General features: G+C 38.9%; 3 protein-coding genes across 3 annotated transcripts; 1 reads left to right on the forward strand and 2 right to left on the reverse strand.

Annotated features, from left to right (window-relative positions):
* Window positions 1–564: 564 nt before the first annotated feature.
* Window positions 565–2,944, reverse strand: LOC111570784 (interferon a3-like). Its single transcript, XM_023273723.3, has 5 exons — window positions 2,813–2,944; window positions 2,453–2,542; window positions 945–1,094; window positions 767–844; window positions 565–663 (listed from the first exon to the last, which is right to left on the reverse strand). Exons 1-5 carry the CDS (start codon window positions 2,942–2,944, stop codon window positions 565–567), a joined length of 549 nt encoding a protein of 182 aa, XP_023129491.3.
* Window positions 2,945–6,154: 3,210 nt separating this feature from the next.
* LOC111570786 (interferon a3-like) lies at window positions 6,155–8,672 on the forward strand. The gene is made up of 5 exons (XM_023273725.3): window positions 6,155–6,313; window positions 6,593–6,682; window positions 8,041–8,190; window positions 8,291–8,368; window positions 8,472–8,672. Exons 1-5 carry the CDS (start codon window positions 6,170–6,172, stop codon window positions 8,568–8,570), a joined length of 561 nt encoding a protein of 186 aa, XP_023129493.3. The 5' UTR covers window positions 6,155–6,169; the 3' UTR covers window positions 8,571–8,672.
* Window positions 8,673–10,131: 1,459 nt separating this feature from the next.
* On the reverse strand, window positions 10,132–18,381 carry LOC111570752 (ADP-ribosylation factor 1-like). The gene is made up of 5 exons (XM_023273681.3): window positions 18,221–18,381; window positions 16,943–17,100; window positions 16,044–16,154; window positions 14,409–14,533; window positions 10,132–12,132 (listed from the first exon to the last, which is right to left on the reverse strand). The coding sequence occupies exons 2-5, from the start codon at window positions 17,088–17,090 to the stop codon at window positions 11,971–11,973; spliced, it is 546 nt and encodes a 181-aa protein (XP_023129449.1). The 5' UTR covers window positions 17,091–17,100; window positions 18,221–18,381; the 3' UTR covers window positions 10,132–11,970.
* Window positions 18,382–18,587: the final 206 nt, after the last annotated feature.

Consider the following 18,587-nt stretch of genomic DNA (forward strand, 5'->3'; position numbering starts at 1 on the left):
TAATTAATAAATAGAGAAATAAGTTAACACATAAAAATATTCTCTTTTACTGCTGACAGCTGATATTTTTGGTTCTTTAAGGGTTTTTTAACATTAATTCCGCATAATTTCATAATGACTTTGCTAATTAGAAGCTTTGAGATATATTTCATCAATTCCTACAATACATTTAGGAATAAAGACTAAAAAGACAGAACTAAAACAAGGCTCTATTTGTTCATATTGTTTATTAATATTAAAAATCCATAGGAATTTTCTTTATCTGACAGGAATAAAAACAATAAACTCATTTCCATTTGCTGGAGAAAGTTGTTTTTATTCTTTTTAACATTAAACCATGTAAAAATATTCTCTTTTACTGAATATATTTAAAATTACTGGTTCATAAATAAGCAATAAATAAATGAATAGATTAATAAATAGAGAAATAAATAAATTAGCGCGCTGTTCATGTGACTGATTTTAGTTAACAGGCAGAAAAATGAGCTGATCAACTAATAAATAGAGAAAGAATTGAATAAATAAGGAGATAAATGAGTGAACACATCCTTCATGTGACAGATTTCAGTTGCTGCTGCTCAGAGATGAAGCCAGTTGATGAACTCTCAGCAGATGAAGTTCCATTTCCGTCCTGATCAGCTCCCAGGCTTCAGCACTGTGGCCCTGCAGACACGACAGCATCAGGATTATTAGTAAAACCTCCGACAAGCGTGGCAGTAAAGCATCACATCTAACAGCACACTTGGTCACATTCAGGCAGACTCACCATCTTCTTCAGGACCTGGACTGAGAGTCTCTTGAAGTACATGTGCAGCTTGGTGTTCTTCTTCTTCTGGCTCCCCATCTGCAGGAATCACAAGAAGACAAGGTTTATTTAGAGACGCCTGCTTTCTCCCGTCACGCGTCCACGTCTGTCAGGACTCCGTGGCGTTTGTCAAACTCACGCAGGAGCTCAGTTCATCCGCCTGTTTGTTGAGCAGATTGAGGAAGTTCTCCACTGTGCTCTCCTCCCATGATGCCGAGCTGTGATCCTCCTCAAACAGGGCGGCCGCCTCCTGCAGGATCTGGACCATGAACGCCACTTTATCCTCATCCTGGAACAAGAACAAGAAGAAGAAGAAGAAGAAGAAGAAGAAGAAGAAGAGCAGCCTCAGGTTACTGCAGGAGCACATTTATCACACTTTCACATCCCAAACTGGGTTTCATATCGACTTGTAATAATTCAGCCGCTGTTCCCTTTGAATAATATCACAGAGTGAAGAAAAACAAGGACAGAAAAACAAAACTGGTCAAAGAAATGCAGAAATTTAAACAATTTTAACCTTAAGTTGACTTTAACTTAATGAAACAGACTTAAAAACTACATTTTTCTTAACTTTTTTCTTCTGAAAAAGTGACTAGAAACAGTTTTTAGCAGCAGATTTATTCTGTTCCTGACAGTTGTGAGCTCCAGACTGGTCTGTTGGAGTTGATTTCTGTCCAGATGTCTGCTCTGAGTCTGGTTCAAAGCTTTTATTTATGCTGCAGTTTTTTCATGGAAGATGTTGCAGAAAGGCTGGAAACTAACGGAGTTCATCTCACTGAGCGCTTTTAAATCCAAACTGCCACTTCTAGACTCCACAACATGCACTTGTTTTTCACAATTTGCTAGTAAATTTAATCTTTATATAATTTTTTTGCTGGTGTTTTAATCGTGTTTTAACTGAGTTTTGTATTTGCTGCTGCCTGTCTCGACCAGGACTCATTTGAAAAAGAGGTTTTTAATTTCACTGGGATTCTCCTGGTTAAATAAAGGTTAATAATAATAATAATATTAATGGTAATAATAAATAATATTTCTTGTCCTTTGACAAAAGAAAACAGACAATAATGCAATTAAAATCCTATCAATTTGCAGCACAAGTCAAAAAACAGGCCACAAGTAGCAATAAAAAACATTTAAACTATATAAAGTTCTCAGAAATTACTAGCAATAACATTCCTGCTGACTTCATTTGGATAAACTTCATCGAACGGCGTGTAACCAACTGAAGCATCTTACTGAAGTTATTCCAACATTATTCAAGTTTTTATTGATGGAAATTAGTAAAAAATTGTGAATTTCTTCTGAAAAAGTGACTTGAAAGTGATTTTACCATCAGATTTATTCTGTTCCTGACAGTTCTGAGCCCCAAACTGGTCTGTTGGAGTTAAACTGGATCACATCTCTTGTGATTTTACAAAGAAAACAGACAATAATAGAAATGAAATCCTGTCAACTCGCAGCACAAGTCAAAAATAAGCCACAAGGACCAATAAAACACTATTTAAAATATATAGATTTCTCAAAAAATGACTTCCTAAACCTCAGACATGATAAATGAGATCTTCATATAGATTGGTATGAACAGATAATAGCAGAAACATCAACACACACGTTGATGTTTGTGACTTTTTGTGCGTTTTAACTCACCGATGCGTTGGACTTCTGGTTGTACAGCTTGTTAGGGAAGATCACAGTGTTGTCATCTTCAGCCTCAGTGCTGTTGGTGGAATTATTCACCTGCATCACACACAGACGACGACATCATCATCACCATCATCATCACCATCATCATCATCACCATCATCATCACCATCATCATCACCATCATCACCATCATCATCAGCAGCAGCAGCAGCAGCAGCAGCACCATCATCACCATCATCATCATCATCACCATCATCATCACCATCATCATCACCATCACCATCACCATCACCATCACCATCATCATCAGCAGCAGCAGCACGTCCAGCAGCTCTGCAGATGCCTCTCCAAGCTTCCACTCACCATGGTGTGCAGCAGCTCCAGCAGGTCCTCACTGTGCTGTCTGAACTTCTCCTCCATCCATCTGCAGCTCAGCGACCAGCCTGAAGCCACCAGAGCCACCAACAGGAGAACAGAGAAGGTCCTGCTGAGCATCTTCACACACATGCAGCTTGTCTCTGAGTGGATGGAGCTGGGATGGGATGTGTCCTGGTGTTCTGCTGGAGCAGCAGCTCATTTATAGCACAACGCACCTGTTTCACTTTCCACCTGCAGGGAAACACTCAGCTGTGGCTTTCACCTCCACGTCACACATTTCACATTTCAACTTGTGTCCTGATGAGGAAAACATGCATCCTTTCAGTAGAAAACCTCAAAACAAACACAAATCATGACTGCTAGCTTTATTTTCAACACTTTCTATGTTGAACATCCAGATGTTTCAGAGATAAACCTGCAGATACCTGAACTTCACCATCTCTGAATGAAGTCTGACCATGGTTTTGGGCTGCTTTCCATTCATGCTCCGTGTCCAGTGTGGTGCTAAATGTGCAGATTGTTGTCAGACTCTTGGAATTGTATTCATTGATCAGCGACAGAGCAGCCACTGATCCGCTGTGTGTCCATAAAGAGGAAGTTCCTGGAGAGAGAAAATGAAAGCGACTCCGTGACTGTGGCCTCAACTCTGACGTTCATTCATATCAATCTGTCAGTGATATTTCACCTTGTTTTAACCAGAACCTGCAGCTTTACCGTGAGAACAGGTAGAACACGGAGATGGGGATCCACCTCTAAAGTGCTCAGAATGATAGAAATCTGTATGAAAATCTCATTTATTTACCCTGAAATTCATGGAGAGGTTTCAGAGAATGGAGAACTGTATGTGTTTCCCCTGGATCATGTATTTAAATTACATTTTATTCATATTTACAGCCGATTTTCGACTCATGCTGCAAGATTGTGTGATTTTATTTACATTATTATTTGTTTTTTTTATTAGAGAACAACAGATGTGAGTTTTACTGTGAGAACAGGTAGAATATGGAGACAGAGATCCACCTCTAAGCTGCTCAGAATGATATAAATCTTTATGAAAATATATTTCAGGCTGTTATGTAACATTATACTGCTTTGTTTGAACTAAAACGTGCCAATTATAGTCTGAAAAACAATGTCTGGGCTCAACAAAATACATTTAAAGCAACAGTTTGCATCAGTCTTTTTGAATTATCATGAAATTATGTTCAACTAACAAACTACACTGTAAAAAATAAAGAATCTCCTTCACCTTTAAACCACAGAGCCTGATAAAGCTGATGGAAATCTAATATTTCAGCCGTAAAATTTATGAATTAATTTAATATAATGGATAAATATATGCGTTTCCATAGGATTTTGTTTCTTTAAATTATATTTTATTGGTACTTGTAGCTTACTGTCGACTCGTGCTGCAAGATAATAATAATTATCATAACAATAATTATACGTTAAAATGTTTTATTTTAAGGCGAGAGAGGAGCTCCTTGTTACCTGCGTCTTACTATAGACAGTCTATGGTTCTTACGGTTATTGCGCCCTCTGCTGGATAAAGTCAGTGTAAACAGATAAATGAGCTCAGGAGGAACATCTTCTCTCAAAAAATCTCACAAGTTGTTTTAAAAAATACCTTATTTTTTGTTCAGATTACTGGATAACCTACATATGATTCTTTTAATAACAAAATTAAATCGAAGTTAAAATAAAAACTGCATCTGGGACAAATTTGAAGTCAATTTGCACATTTTGAAGCCATTTCGGTCAATTATGTTTGTTTTTGTTGCTTTCTAAAGCTTGATAATCAAGAGGGGTGAGAGTGAGGTGTATGATTTAGACAAAACCTCAAAGTCTCAATCAATTAAAATTGCTTAAAGTCTCTTAAATTACACACAATCAACATTGTGTGTGATTTAAACTCCGCTTTCTTTGTTAGTTGATTTAGAACTGAATTTAGTTGAGGTTACTTAATGAAATAGTCTTAAAAACTACATTTTTCTTCACCTTTAGGTCTTGATTTCAAGTCTTCTTCTGGACATAATGTACACTGGAGCAACTTAAAGAGTTAAATTTGAAAACTTTAAAACCTCTGTTCATAATTATGGTAAATACGTATCTAAACACATGGACACATGGAAATAAGAGTTAAATCAACTTCATTCTTTGAGTAATCAACTTTAAAACCAATGTTGATCAAGCATGAAGTAAGCAGTCAGTTCAAATACATCAGATTTATTCCCATAAATCAGTTTGTTTGTTGGATGAACATAATTTCATCAGAAATTTTTTTTAATTCAAAGAGATCAATGCAAACTGTTGCTTTAGATTTATTCTGTTGAGTCCAAACATAATATTTTAGAATGTAACTGGCTCATGTTTACTCATTTTCTAGTTAAATCAATGTCCTATAACATAACTTCATAGCCTGTAATAGATTTTTATACAGATTTCTATCAGTTTGTTCGTTTCTCAGATTTTGCTGCTGAAATTCAGCCCCTGTTCCTTTTGAATAATATCACAGAGTGAAGAAAAACAAGGACCGTAAAACAAAACTGGAAATTTACTGAATTACTGGAAGAAATCTGCAAATTTGAAAAATTTTAACCTTTAAGTTGACTTTGCTCGACATCAAGTTATAGGAAACTGTTTGTGAGGAATTCAGTAATTAACACACATCCTCATGACATGAACCAGTGGCATTCATGTTGTTAACTGGAAAACTTAGAGGTGGATCCCCATCTCCGTGTTCTACCTGTTCTCACGGTAAAGCTGCAGGTTCTGGTTAAAACAAGGTGAAATATCACTGACAGATTGATATGAATGAACGTCAGAGTTGAGGCCACAGTCACGGAGTCGCTTTCATTTTCTCTCTCCAGGAACTTCCTCTTTATGGACACACAGCGGATCAGTGGCTGCTCTGTCGCTGATCAATGAATACAATTCCAAGAGTCTGACAACAATCTGCACATTTAGCACCACACTGGACACGGAGCATGAATGGAAAGCAGCCCAAAACCATGGTCAGACTTCATTCAGAGATGGTGAAGTTCAGGTATCTGCAGGTTTATCTCTGAAACATCTGGATGTTCAACATAGAAAGTGTTGAAAATAAAGCTAGCAGTCATGATTTGTGTTTGTTTTGAGGTTTTCTACTGAAAGGATGCATGTTTTCCTCATCAGGACACAAGTTGAAATGTGAAATGTGTGACGTGGAGGTGAAAGCCACAGCTGAGTGTTTCCCTGCAGGTGGAAAGTGAAACAGGTGCGTTGTGCTATAAATGAGCTGCTGCTCCAGCAGAACACCAGGACACATCCCATCCCAGCTCCATCCACTCAGAGACAAGCTGTATGTGTGTGAAGATGCTCAGCAGGACCTTCTCTGTTCTCCTGTTGGTGGCTCTGGTGGCTTCAGGCTGGTCGCTGAGCTGCAGATGGATGGAGGAGAAGTTCAGACAGCACAGTGAGGACCTGCTGGAGCTGCTGCACACCATGGTGAGTGGAAGCTTGGAGAGGCATCTGCAGAGCTGCTGGACGTGCTGCTGCTGCTGATGATGATGGTGATGGTGATGGTGATGGTGATGGTGATGATGATGATGATGGTGATGATGATGGTGATGATGATGATGATGGTGATGATGGTGCTGCTGCTGCTGCTGCTGCTGCTGCTGATGATGATGGTGATGATGGTGATGATGATGGTGATGATGATGGTGATGATGATGATGGTGATGATGATGGTGATGATGATGTCGTCGTCTGTGTGTGATGCAGGTGAATAATTCCACCAACAGCACTGAGGCTGAAGATGACAACACTGTGATCTTCCCTAACAAGCTGTACAACCAGAAGTCCAACGCATCGGTGAGTTAAAACGCACAAAAAGTCACAAACATCAACGTGTGTGTTGATGTTTCTGCTATTATCTGTTCATACCAATCTATATGAAGATCTCATTTATCATGTCTGAGGTTTAGGAAGTCATTTTTTGAGAAATCTATATATTTTAAATAGTGTTTTATTGGTCCTTGTGGCTTATTTTTGACTTGTGCTGCGAGTTGACAGGATTTCATTTCTATTATTGTCTGTTTTCTTTGTAAAATCACAAGAGATGTGATCCAGTTTAACTCCAACAGACCAGTTTGGGGCTCAGAACTGTCAGGAACAGAATAAATCTGATGGTAAAATCACTTTCAAGTCACTTTTTCAGAAGAAATTCACAATTTTTTACTAATTTCCATCAATAAAAACTTGAATAATGTTGGAATAACTTCAGTAAGATGCTTCAGTTGGTTACACGCCGTTCGATGAAGTTTATCCAAATGAAGTCAGCAGGAATGTTATTGCTAGTAATTTCTGAGAACTTTATATAGTTTAAATGTTTTTTATTGCTACTTGTGGCCTGTTTTTTGACTTGTGCTGCAAATTGATAGGATTTTAATTGCATTATTGTCTGTTTTCTTTTGTCAAAGGACAAGAAATATTATTTATTATTACCATTAATATTATTATTATTATTAACCTTTATTTAACCAGGAGAATCCCAGTGAAATTAAAAACCTCTTTTTCAAATGAGTCCTGGTCGAGACAGGCAGCAGCAAATACAAAACTCAGTTAAAACACGATTAAAACACCAGCAAAAAAATTATATAAAGATTAAATTTACTAGCAAATTGTGAAAAACAAGTGCATGTTGTGGAGTCTAGAAGTGGCAGTTTGGATTTAAAAGCGCTCAGTGAGATGAACTCCGTTAGTTTCCAGCCTTTCTGCAACATCTTCCATGAAAAAACTGCAGCATAAATAAAAGCTTTGAACCAGACTCAGAGCAGACATCTGGACAGAAATCAACTCCAACAGACCAGTCTGGAGCTCACAACTGTCAGGAACAGAATAAATCTGCTGCTAAAAACTGTTTCTAGTCACTTTTTCAGAAGAAAAAAGTTAAGAAAAATGTAGTTTTTAAGTCTGTTTCATTAAGTTAAAGTCAACTTAAGGTTAAAATTGTTTAAATTTCTGCATTTCTTTGACCAGTTTTGTTTTTCTGTCCTTGTTTTTCTTCACTCTGTGATATTATTCAAAGGGAACAGCGGCTGAATTATTACAAGTCGATATGAAACCCAGTTTGGGATGTGAAAGTGTGATAAATGTGCTCCTGCAGTAACCTGAGGCTGCTCTTCTTCTTCTTCTTCTTCTTCTTCTTCTTCTTCTTCTTCTTGTTCCAGGATGAGGATAAAGTGGCGTTCATGGTCCAGATCCTGCAGGAGACGGCCGCCCTGTTTGAGGAGGATCACAGCTCGGCATCATGGGAGGAGAGCACAGTGGAGAACTTCCTCAATCTGCTCAACAAACAGGCGGATGAACTGAGCTCCTGCGTGAGTTTGACAAACGCCACGGAGTCCTGACAGACGTGGACGCGTGACGGGAGAAAGCAGGCGTCTCTAAATAAACCTTGTCTTCTTGTGATTCCTGCAGATGGGGAGCCAGAAGAAGAAGAACACCAAGCTGCACATGTACTTCAAGAGACTCTCAGTCCAGGTCCTGAAGAAGATGGTGAGTCTGCCTCAATGTGACCAAGTGTGCTGTTAGATGTGATGCTTTACTGCCACGCTTGTCGGAGGTTTTACTAATAATCCTGATGCTGTCGTGTCTGCAGGGCCACAGTGCTGAAGCCTGGGAGCTGATCAGGACGGAAATGGAACTTCATCTGCTGAGAGTTCAGCAACTGGCTTCATCTCTGAGCAGCAGCAACTGAAATCTGTCACATGAAGGATGTGTTCACTCATTTATCTCCTTATTTATTCAATTCTTTCTCTATTTATTAGTTGATCAGCTCATTTTTCTGCCTGTTAACTAAAATCAGTCACATGAACAGCGCGCTAATTTATTTATTTCTCTATTTATTAATCTATTCATTTATTTATTGCTTTTTTATGAACCAGTAATTTTAAATATATTCAGTAAAAGAGAATATTTTTACATGGTTTAATGTAAAAAAGAATAAAAACAACTTTCTCCAGCAAATGGAAATGAGTTTATTGTTTTTATTCCTGTCAGATAAAGAAAATTCATACAGATTTGACATTATTAACCCTGCTGTTGTCCTGCAGGTCAAAATTGATCCATTTTAAAGTTTGAAAATGTGGAAAGTAAAATATTTTCAGTGAAACTTCTGATGTCCACATTTTCAACATTTTTGGGAAATCTTTGAACATTTTTTGGTAGGAAAAAAAGAAATGTTAAAAATGTTTAAGAACATTCACAAAAAAATCAACCAAATTCAAGGAATTTCACTGGATTTTGGTTTATTTTTATGTGAATGTTCTTAAAGAAAATATCAGAAGTTTTACTGATACATATGGAATCACTTTAGATATTTTTACTCATTTTTTGGAAGACTTTTACTCATTTTGTGAAAACATTTACAAGTAATTCCTTGCCAAATTTGGGGGATTGTTTTCAAAATAAAACTTTTAAGGAATGATTGGAATTTTCTTCCTGAAGATTTTGCAAATTTTCAGAAATTTAGGGAATTTTTTTGCTGAATTTTTGGATTTTTTTCAGACAAGGAAACAATATTTTTTGGTGCCCGTAAATGAGGACAACAGGAGGGTTAAGCACAAATTAATTTAATTAAAATTTCAGACAAAGTAGAGCTGCCCAGTGGTTCAGTGGTTAGCACTGTCGCCTTGCAGCTAGAAGATCCCTGGTTTGCAGGTCCTGGGATCTTTCTGCATGGAGTTTGCATGTTCTCCTTTTGCATACGTGGGTGTTCTCCAGGTTCTCCAGCTTCCTCCCACAGTCCAAAAACATGCTGAGGTTAATTGGTCTTTCTAAATAGTCTGCATGTGTGATTGAGTGATTGTTGCCCTGCCTTCACCCTAAATCAGCTGGGATAGACTCCAGCCCCCATGGCTCTAATGAGCATTAAGGTGTAGAGATAATCAGTGGATGGAGGATATTGTACGTGTTTAAGTCTTTGACCTGGAGAGGTAAAAGTATTTAATACATTAACTTGTTCACAATGACTGAAATTTTTAACATTAATCTTGATGACTGAGGACGTCTGTGTGCTGTAATGGAGGGATTTGACCTGGAATCTGACTCGTTGCAGAGCTAAAAGTGTCCAAATTGTCCCAAACTCTCAGCAAAAACACAACATTAAGGGATAACCTTGCATGAAAAACCCCTCACGTTGCATTTCTTTTCATTTCTGATGCACAAATCAACTAATTTGATGAAAATAGACTCACTAAGTGAGGATATTCTGCTTGCAAATGCCTGGAATTGAAGGAAACGTGCTTCTCCAGCAGCTGTTGGATCAAATCATGTTTATTAATGTGTTCAGGAAATCCCCACAGAAAGAGTTTACAGGGGAACTTACAGATTTACAATCATTCTTGACAGAAGTGCCAGCTTAACCCCCATGGTTCAACACTGAGGACACCTGCTGAATCTCACCACCAGGTAACTGCACACCCATTCCCCTCGACAGGTCTACCACCGAGTCCTTCCAGCTCGCCGCCGACAACAGAGTCGCGTTGGTCTTTCGAGTCACCGAGTACGCAGCGCTACGGTGAGAAGCAGTAGCCTGTAACACCCAGACATCCCGACTAGTCGCCGTTCTTGGCGTCTGGACTGTTCACAGTTAAAGAGCCTTCATTTTGCTTTTTGTCGTCGTGTGTTTCGTTTTTTATTCTTTTTCGGTGCCAATCCTTCATCCCCCACCTGGGAAAATTAGACAGCTGGATGCTTTCAGATTTTCAAAGTAAAACTGCCAACCATTGGTGAGAAAAAAAAAAGGAAGAAAAAAAAAAACTCGTCAAATTCAGTGGAGGCCTTCGAGGACACTACTACTTCCAGAAATAGGATTTGTCATACTGCTCAAATGCATTTGGTTCAGCAGTCACAGTACAAATAGAAATGCTAAAACTAGTTACAGAAAAAACAAAACAAAAAAAACAAACGCGTGTAACGTCTCTTAAAGGAATAACACGCCTGTGAATGTATCAGGACACCAGAAAACCGGCAGAAGTTTTTGTAAAATGTCAACAATGTCAGAAAGACTCATTATTACACTGAAAGTCATCTCAAAAATCCAATTTAATCCAGGGAATTAAACACCAGCTACCAAAAAGATTCAATAAGACAAGAATTGCATACACTTGCAGATTCTAATTTTGAATTCAGTCATGTTTCTTCTAAAGATTGTTGGTTTGCCTTGTGCTTCACGGTCTCTTAGTGGTGGGGACAAAGATAGTGTTCACTGGAGAACCATCGCTAAGAATAATCTGTTATACTCCAATATAATAATAATAAAACAAACAGCATGATTTTCAAATGACACCAGAATGATCGAGGATGGGCGTTTTTTATTTTTATTAGTTTTTTTATACCTTTTTTTCCCGTGGTTTTTTTTTTTTCTTTTTTTGATTTGCTTCAACCTGATACAGGTTAAGATGCAATTTAAAGAATCTCTTACTGGTGGGTTTGAGGTTTCAAAATCAAAGAGGATAAAATGAACATCTAGCATTCAGACTACATGGGGGGAACATTTCTAGTTAACATAGATAGATACTACAGGGAGAGAGGAGGAGGACGGTGGGGAGGACTTGCACCCTTGCTCTTTCTTTGCCGTATGAAAACCATGCTTCCTCTGGAGAGTAAAGGGTGACGGGGAGAAGGGGGCCGTGCAAGACTGAGAGTGGGGGTCGGCTGAGCGGGGCGGAGGCTGAGTTTGGTGGATGGAGAAAGGGGGCTTGAAAACCAGACTGCTGATTCCACAGGAGGTGTGTAAAAGGCACGCCAGGGTCACTCCCAATCCCAGCCAACATACACAGAGACGCCTTCACACACACACACACACACACACACACACACACACACACACACACACACAAGGCACACACGCTCGCACTCCCACGCACACACAAGCAGCACAGGCTAGAGCCCCAAGAGTACTGACGAGAAGGGGAGAAAGAAAGAAAGAAAGCAAGAGGAGGGAATGAAGGAAGTTCATGAAAGAAAGAGCCGGGGGGCAGAAAAACGGGGTTAGATGGGAGAGCGAGGGGGGCCTGGATCCGGTGCTGCCGCCGTGTCGGAACAGAAAAAATAAACAACAAACGAGAAAAAAAAATCAAAACCGGTGGAATGGATCATTTCTGGTTCTTCAGCTGGTTGGAGAGCCAGTCCAGGCCCTCGTACAGGCCGTCCCCGCTGGTGGCGCAGGTGGCCTGGATGTACCAGCTGCGTTGGCGGAGGGCGTGGAGGCCCAGCTTGTCTGTGATCTCTGCAGCGTTCATCGCATTGGGGAGATCCTGGAGGAGAAGGAGGAGACGGTCACGATGCAGGCGTGAAGACATTTTAAACCAGGGGCCACATTCAGCCCAATCTGATCTACCGTGACCAGTAAAACCACAGCAACCTATAATAACCTATAAATAACCACAACTCCTAATGGTTCCTTTGTTTCAGCGCAAAAAACTATATTCTGATAATATTCACATTTAAGGAATTATCTTTATACAAAACGGTATGAACAACCTGAAATTTCTGAAGAAAAATAAATTTCAACATCTTTATGCCTCAGTTTATCATTTACACATTAAAACCTACAGAGCGTCTACAAAGGAACACAACCTTTAGTCACTGGAACTGAACCATAGAGGATTTTACTTTATAATCAAAATGACAAAAGTCAGATAAAAAAAAGACAAAAAAAACCAACAAAAACAAGACAAAATATTACAAAAACGAGACACAAAATGGCAAAAATGAGAGAAACAACATGAAACAAAAAGAGATAAAAAAATTTGTCAATAAAGTGTTAAAGCAACAAAAAATGGACACAAACGAGACCAAAAAAAAGACAAAAAAAGGAACAAAACAACAATAAAATACAAAAAATATACAAGTGAGACAAAAAGGGAACAAAGCGACAAAAACAAGGCAAAAGACAAAAGTCAGACAAAAAAAGGACAAAAAACAACAAAAACAAGACAAAATATTACAAAAATGAGGCAAACGACATAACAAAAAAATTGATAAAAAAAGTTACAAAGTGACAAAAAAATTAGACAAATGACACAAACGAGACAAAAAACAGAAGCGAGACAAAAAGGAAGCATAAGACTAAAACAAGAAACAAAACGACAAAAACATGAGAAACGACAAAAGTCAGACAAAAAGACAAAATATTGCAAATATGAGACACAAAACGCCAAAAACCTGACAAAAATGAGACAAATGACACAAAACAAACAAAAAAGACAAAAAATTTGACAAAAAGCTACAAAGCAACAAAACAAATGGACAAAACAAATGGACAAACGACAAATGCAAGACAAAAAAATGACACAAATGTCACAAACGTAACAAAAACAATGACAAAAGCAATGCGATACACAAAACAATGAATAAAGCAAAACACAAAATGGCAAAAATATGAGGTCAGACAAAAAAAAGACAAAAACAAGACAAAATATTACAAAAATGAGACAAAAAAACACAAGCAACACCAAAAGGAAACACAAAAGGACAAAAGTCAAGACAAAAAAAACAACAAAAACAGGACAAAATATGACAAAAGAACAATCTAGTATTTTATTTTCTGATCAAAACAACTTGTCATGGTCTAGAAATGATTTTAAATTTATATTTTTACTAATTTACAATCTGCAGTTAATGTCTTCTCTGGAATTTTTAAAATATTATATTTCTCATTGTTCTTTTGTCATTTTGTGTCTCATTTTTGTAATATTTTGTATTGTGTTTTTTTGTCTCACTTTTGTCATTTGTCTCCTGTTTTTGTTGTTTTGTTTCTGGTTTTTGTCATTTTGTGTTGTTTTGTCTCGCTTGTGTTGTCTACTTTTTGGTCGTTTTGTTTCTCGCTTTTGTTATTTTTGATCTCATTTGTGACATTTGTCTAATTTTTTGTCTCGTTTTTACTTTTTTCGTGTCGTTTGTCTCAATTTCGTCATTTTGTATCTTGTTTTTGTTGTGTCTTTTTTTGTCATTTTGATCATAAAGTAAAATACTATATCATTCAGTTCCAGATAGCTGTGACTAAATGTTGTGTTCCTTTGTAGACACTCTGTTATCTGGAAGTTGTAATGTGTGTAATGTGATCATTTTCGAATGTACTTTTTTTTTTTTTTTTTTTTTTTTAAATTATTTATTTTATAGGTTATTATGCTGTGATTTTACTGGTCACTGGAGATCAAATTGGGCTGAATGTGGAACCTGAACTAGAATGAGTTTAACACCCCTGATCTAATTCATCTTAATCTTCTGTGTGACTAGATGTGTTTCATGTTCTCAGGTCTTCCTTAAAAAGATAAAAATAAACAGTTTCTTTTCCTCTTCTTAAACTCTACTTCTCTATCTTCTCAGATAGGCTTTCTGTCACCATTTGTTTCTTTTCTGTCTCGTCTTTGAAGTCTGACAAAAAGCACTTTCTACCGAACAAATAAACCCGTTGTGATATTTGACAGTTTAGAAATGCAGTTACCTCAGCTTCTATTTATAATCCACAGCTTCACAGCTCAGATTACAGCTGAAGATGCTCCAGGAAGCAGGAAAAAAGTCACCTCACCTGTTTATTTGCAAAAACGAGCAGCACAGCGTCTCTGAGTTCGTCCTCAGCGAGCATTCTGGACAACTCCTCCCTCGCCTCGTTCACTCGCTCCCTGTCGTTGCTGTCCACCACAAAGATAAGCCCTGGATACAAAAAAAATACAACGCTTTAATAAATTTCTCACAACACAGAAATGCAGAGTTGTAATGGTTTATCTTCCGGATTCAAAGTCTTTTCTTCTCTCCCACATCAAAAGCTGTGACTCCCATTAATAATTAATTCGGTTCTGGCTCTAACCTGGCGTGAAATCGATACCCCTAAATCATCTGAGGATTATACAGATAAAGTGAACGTGTAAAAGTAAACTTCTAAGGCTCGAGTGTCAAGTTGCAGTCGAGCGAAGGCAGCAAATTCAAAAATAAACTCTAAATTAGTTTTGTGGTGGCTGCAGGTGGGCAGAGTGAAAATTAATCAAACAAAAAGCTGACAAACAATCAAGATGTCGTATTTTATAAGTTTAATGAAGACGAGTTTAGCGCTTAATACCGTCGAGTCATCTTGAGACTCCCATCAATTATGTAAAAGCTGCATTCTGAGACGGGAGACGCTTTAAAAGCTGCATGTTGACGTCGGCAAATGCAGAACAGAGCAACCGCACATTTCTACCTTACATTATTTCTTTAGATATTTAACAAAACTTAAAAAATGTGAGACAAAAAGGGGCTGATTACAGCTCTAGCAGACTTGAATTCCTTCCTGGCTGAAGGCAGGAAAGATATGAGGATGTTCAGGCCTCTGTTGCTCTGGCCTACTCACACTTCCCTATCTATGTGCCTTCATGTTTGGGAAACGTTTCATCATCCCTTCAGCTCACCGAACGTACAAACAAGATATTTTTGTATCCCTGTAACGGTGGACGAGGCGGTCACATGGTAAACTCTAGCTGTAACGGAGTTGTTTGTGCACCGGCATCTGTAGGCAGCACCACTGACTCGCTGTCTGTTAAATTATACATCCTCTGCTGAGAGTAAAATAGCACTAAAACAAACAGGCACCACAAGTTCAAGAAAAGCAAGACGAGTACTACAGATGCCCCAAGACACAGTAATGTCTGTATGACCAAAAAAAACGGAGCAAATACCCACTTTAGCCTCAGAATTTTTTGTACATATGCTTGAAAAATGACTGAAAATGTGAAATGACTTACATCACCTAATTGTTGAGTCTTCGAACTGAGCACAGACATCTATAGACGTGTGTGGAATAGTTTTTGTCGTTTTGTGTATGCCTTGTCGAACATCATTACCTCAAGGATTCATACGCTGGATTTCACACGTGTGTGATCGGTATGTGGATGGTGACGTTTGCAAACACCTCCTAGGAAACTACGACAAAACACGTGTACAAATGCTAATTTAACTACAGCTGGCGGAGGCAACATCAGCCTACAGTGCCTTCATGTATTCTAATGAATTATGTTTCAGGAAATACTGTACAGGAGTCACACAATAAGCCCTTTGAGGACTGAACAATGGCGTATGAGTCATTAGTTGGCTTGGTTTAAGATAATCTTTAACGCTACAACAAGGCCACCTATGGGCAGCAGTGTTCACTGACGCCGCTGCCAGCTGAGATAAAGTCCCCCCCCCTCACCTTGAGTGTTCTGGAAGTAGTGGCGCCACAGCGGCCTGATTTTGTCCTGACCGCCCACGTCCCACACTGTGAAGCTGATGTTCTTGTATTCTACAGTTTCAACGTTAAAACCTGGGGAGAAGAGGAGGAACACGCATGAGTCACTGGCTGAAAGACATTTGTACTATTCAAGTTTTGTACACTGAGAGTCAACCTGCTGCACATAAACCTCCATATCCAACAGCTCATGCAGTTTCAAAAACTACAATTTAAGTGAATTCAGGTTCAATTAGACTCTAGTTTATTGCAGGTGTGTAAGATAACTGGTACAAATGAACTCACAAGTACTAAAATATGGCTTCAAATGTTTCGAGTAAACCCTAATCTTATGTATTTATTTTCTGAGCCCACAGTTCTTGGTTTTAATCAAAATTTTGGAAATATTTTAAATAATCAAAGATCTTCTGGGACTCCTTGTGTTGCCAAATTCCTCTGCCAAGGCAAGAACCAAGGTGGAGGTATGTTTTCAGTGTTGTTTTGTTTTTCTGTCAGCAAGACTACTCAGAAACAATCCTTCCATATGACACAAAACTTGATGGAGAGGTGCAGCAAGGACAAAGGAGGAAATTAATGTACACAATGTCATTGCTGATCTGTGTCAGTTTTTCAAAAAATTCAAAATAGGGCCCTGGGATTCACAGAAGATCGTGCTCTCTGACTGCTTTTTATATTTAATTAAGTTTCTAAGAAAACAGGATTTTTAGAACAATTACATAACAGTTTTAAAAGTGAGGAAGTTTTGCTTCTGTACCAAAAAATATCTGTACTAACATTGGTACATTTCACCCGAGACTTTCCAAATGGTGGAAACACTAAAAATACAACTGTGACGTAATGTAAATACATTTATGCATCCATACCAATGGTGGGAATGGTGGTGACTATCTCTCCAAGCTTCAGTTTATATAGGATAGTTGTTTTTCCAGCAGCATCAAGCCCGACCATTAGAATCCTCATTTCTTTTTTTCCGAAGAGGCCCTTGAATAAGCTCGAAAATACACTCCCCATGGTGACGAAGCTGTCAAGGAAGAGAAGGGAAAAGGGTTAAGAGAGTCTTTGGCATTTCAGTTTCAACAGCAGTGCATGCCAAGAGGAAGAGGAGACAGCAAAGGTTGACTATCAAGAATACAAGAAAAATTCAACCATTTGACAGACTAGTATGGCAGGAAACATCTTCTTATTGTTGTACAACTGATGCTATCACAACTAAAGTCACAAAACAGGTCGATGACAGCAGTTGGATAACAGGCTGAAAGAGGCACAATGAATGGAACATGGAGGCACACAAGCTGGATGTTTACTTAAGCTACTGGTTAAACATTAAGGTTATGGTTTATGGCTATACATTACAAGTCAGGCCTAAACCTTCACATAAATCACCATTTAACTGCGTTAACTTCACCTCGACACGTTTAAATAGAAATGTCCGTGTTTAGCAGGCGAAAATCGTACATTCTGAGACAGGTAGGGGATAAAGTGAATGGCTAACTGATCAGCCGATAAGGAAGGCCTGCTCCAGCTGGAAAACTCTGCATTAGCGGCAGAGATAATGTTACTGGGAGCCGTCACAAGACGCTAGCTCGCTAACAACACCTCGACCTTAGCAAAAAAGGCCCACAATCCGGCAAAAGTCCGCGTCCGTACGAGCAAAAATGCCAAGCAAAAACGCTATTGTGCGTATATTTCTCGACTATTTCGCGATAAGTTAAAAGTTTCCGCGGCTTGAGCTGGTCACCTAAAGCAGATTACTGTTCGCCTCACTAAGGGCGGATGCTTCGGCTAGCTAGTTAGCCTGCTAGCTTATATTAGCTTGACACGATTTGTAAACGGTTTGAGGTGGAACTAACACAGCGCGGCCGCACGTTATTAACACACCCAACGCTGGCACGTGTGGTGAAACTGTAGCCCGGTTCTGAGTAAATAAAAACCCCACAGTGACAGCTCTTTGATCCGCTCGGTACAGGAACTGCTGCTAGCCTGCTAGCCGAGGTTAGCTAAATGCCGCGTCACAGTAAAGAGAGGAGACCGTGACGTCATGTTAAACGCCGAATAAACCGACCGGTTCGTGGTGAGCCCTAAACACCGAACATAATGTGAGACTGCAAGTGAAAAAGAGGCGAGTTTGTGCGGAGTATTACCTTTACAAAGACAGCTTCTCGATCTTTCCGTTTTATTTGACTGTCACTCCAAAATGGCGTCTTGCGCAACCAGGGAGACACCGGTGTAACGGACACTTCCCACTATCACAGCTGGACCAATCACAGCGCGTATGGTGTAACTGATATCCCGCCCCGTTTCGCCGCGGACCAATCAGCGCCTCAGCTGCTCCCTGTGTGCGCAGAGCACAAAATGTCGAGGAAGTGAACCGCACACAAGTTTATTCAAGTTTCAGGCACTCTGAGGAGGGACAATATGATGGCTGGCCGGACTCTGGGCGGATTTTATTGTATTCATGGCGTGTGACTGTGACTCTACTGTGGCTCATACTGCCATATTTCTCAACTA

The sequence above is a fragment of the Amphiprion ocellaris genome, chromosome 18 (genome assembly GCF_022539595.1).
Source record: "Amphiprion ocellaris isolate individual 3 ecotype Okinawa chromosome 18, ASM2253959v1, whole genome shotgun sequence".
Taxonomy (NCBI): domain Eukaryota; kingdom Metazoa; phylum Chordata; class Actinopteri; family Pomacentridae; genus Amphiprion; species Amphiprion ocellaris.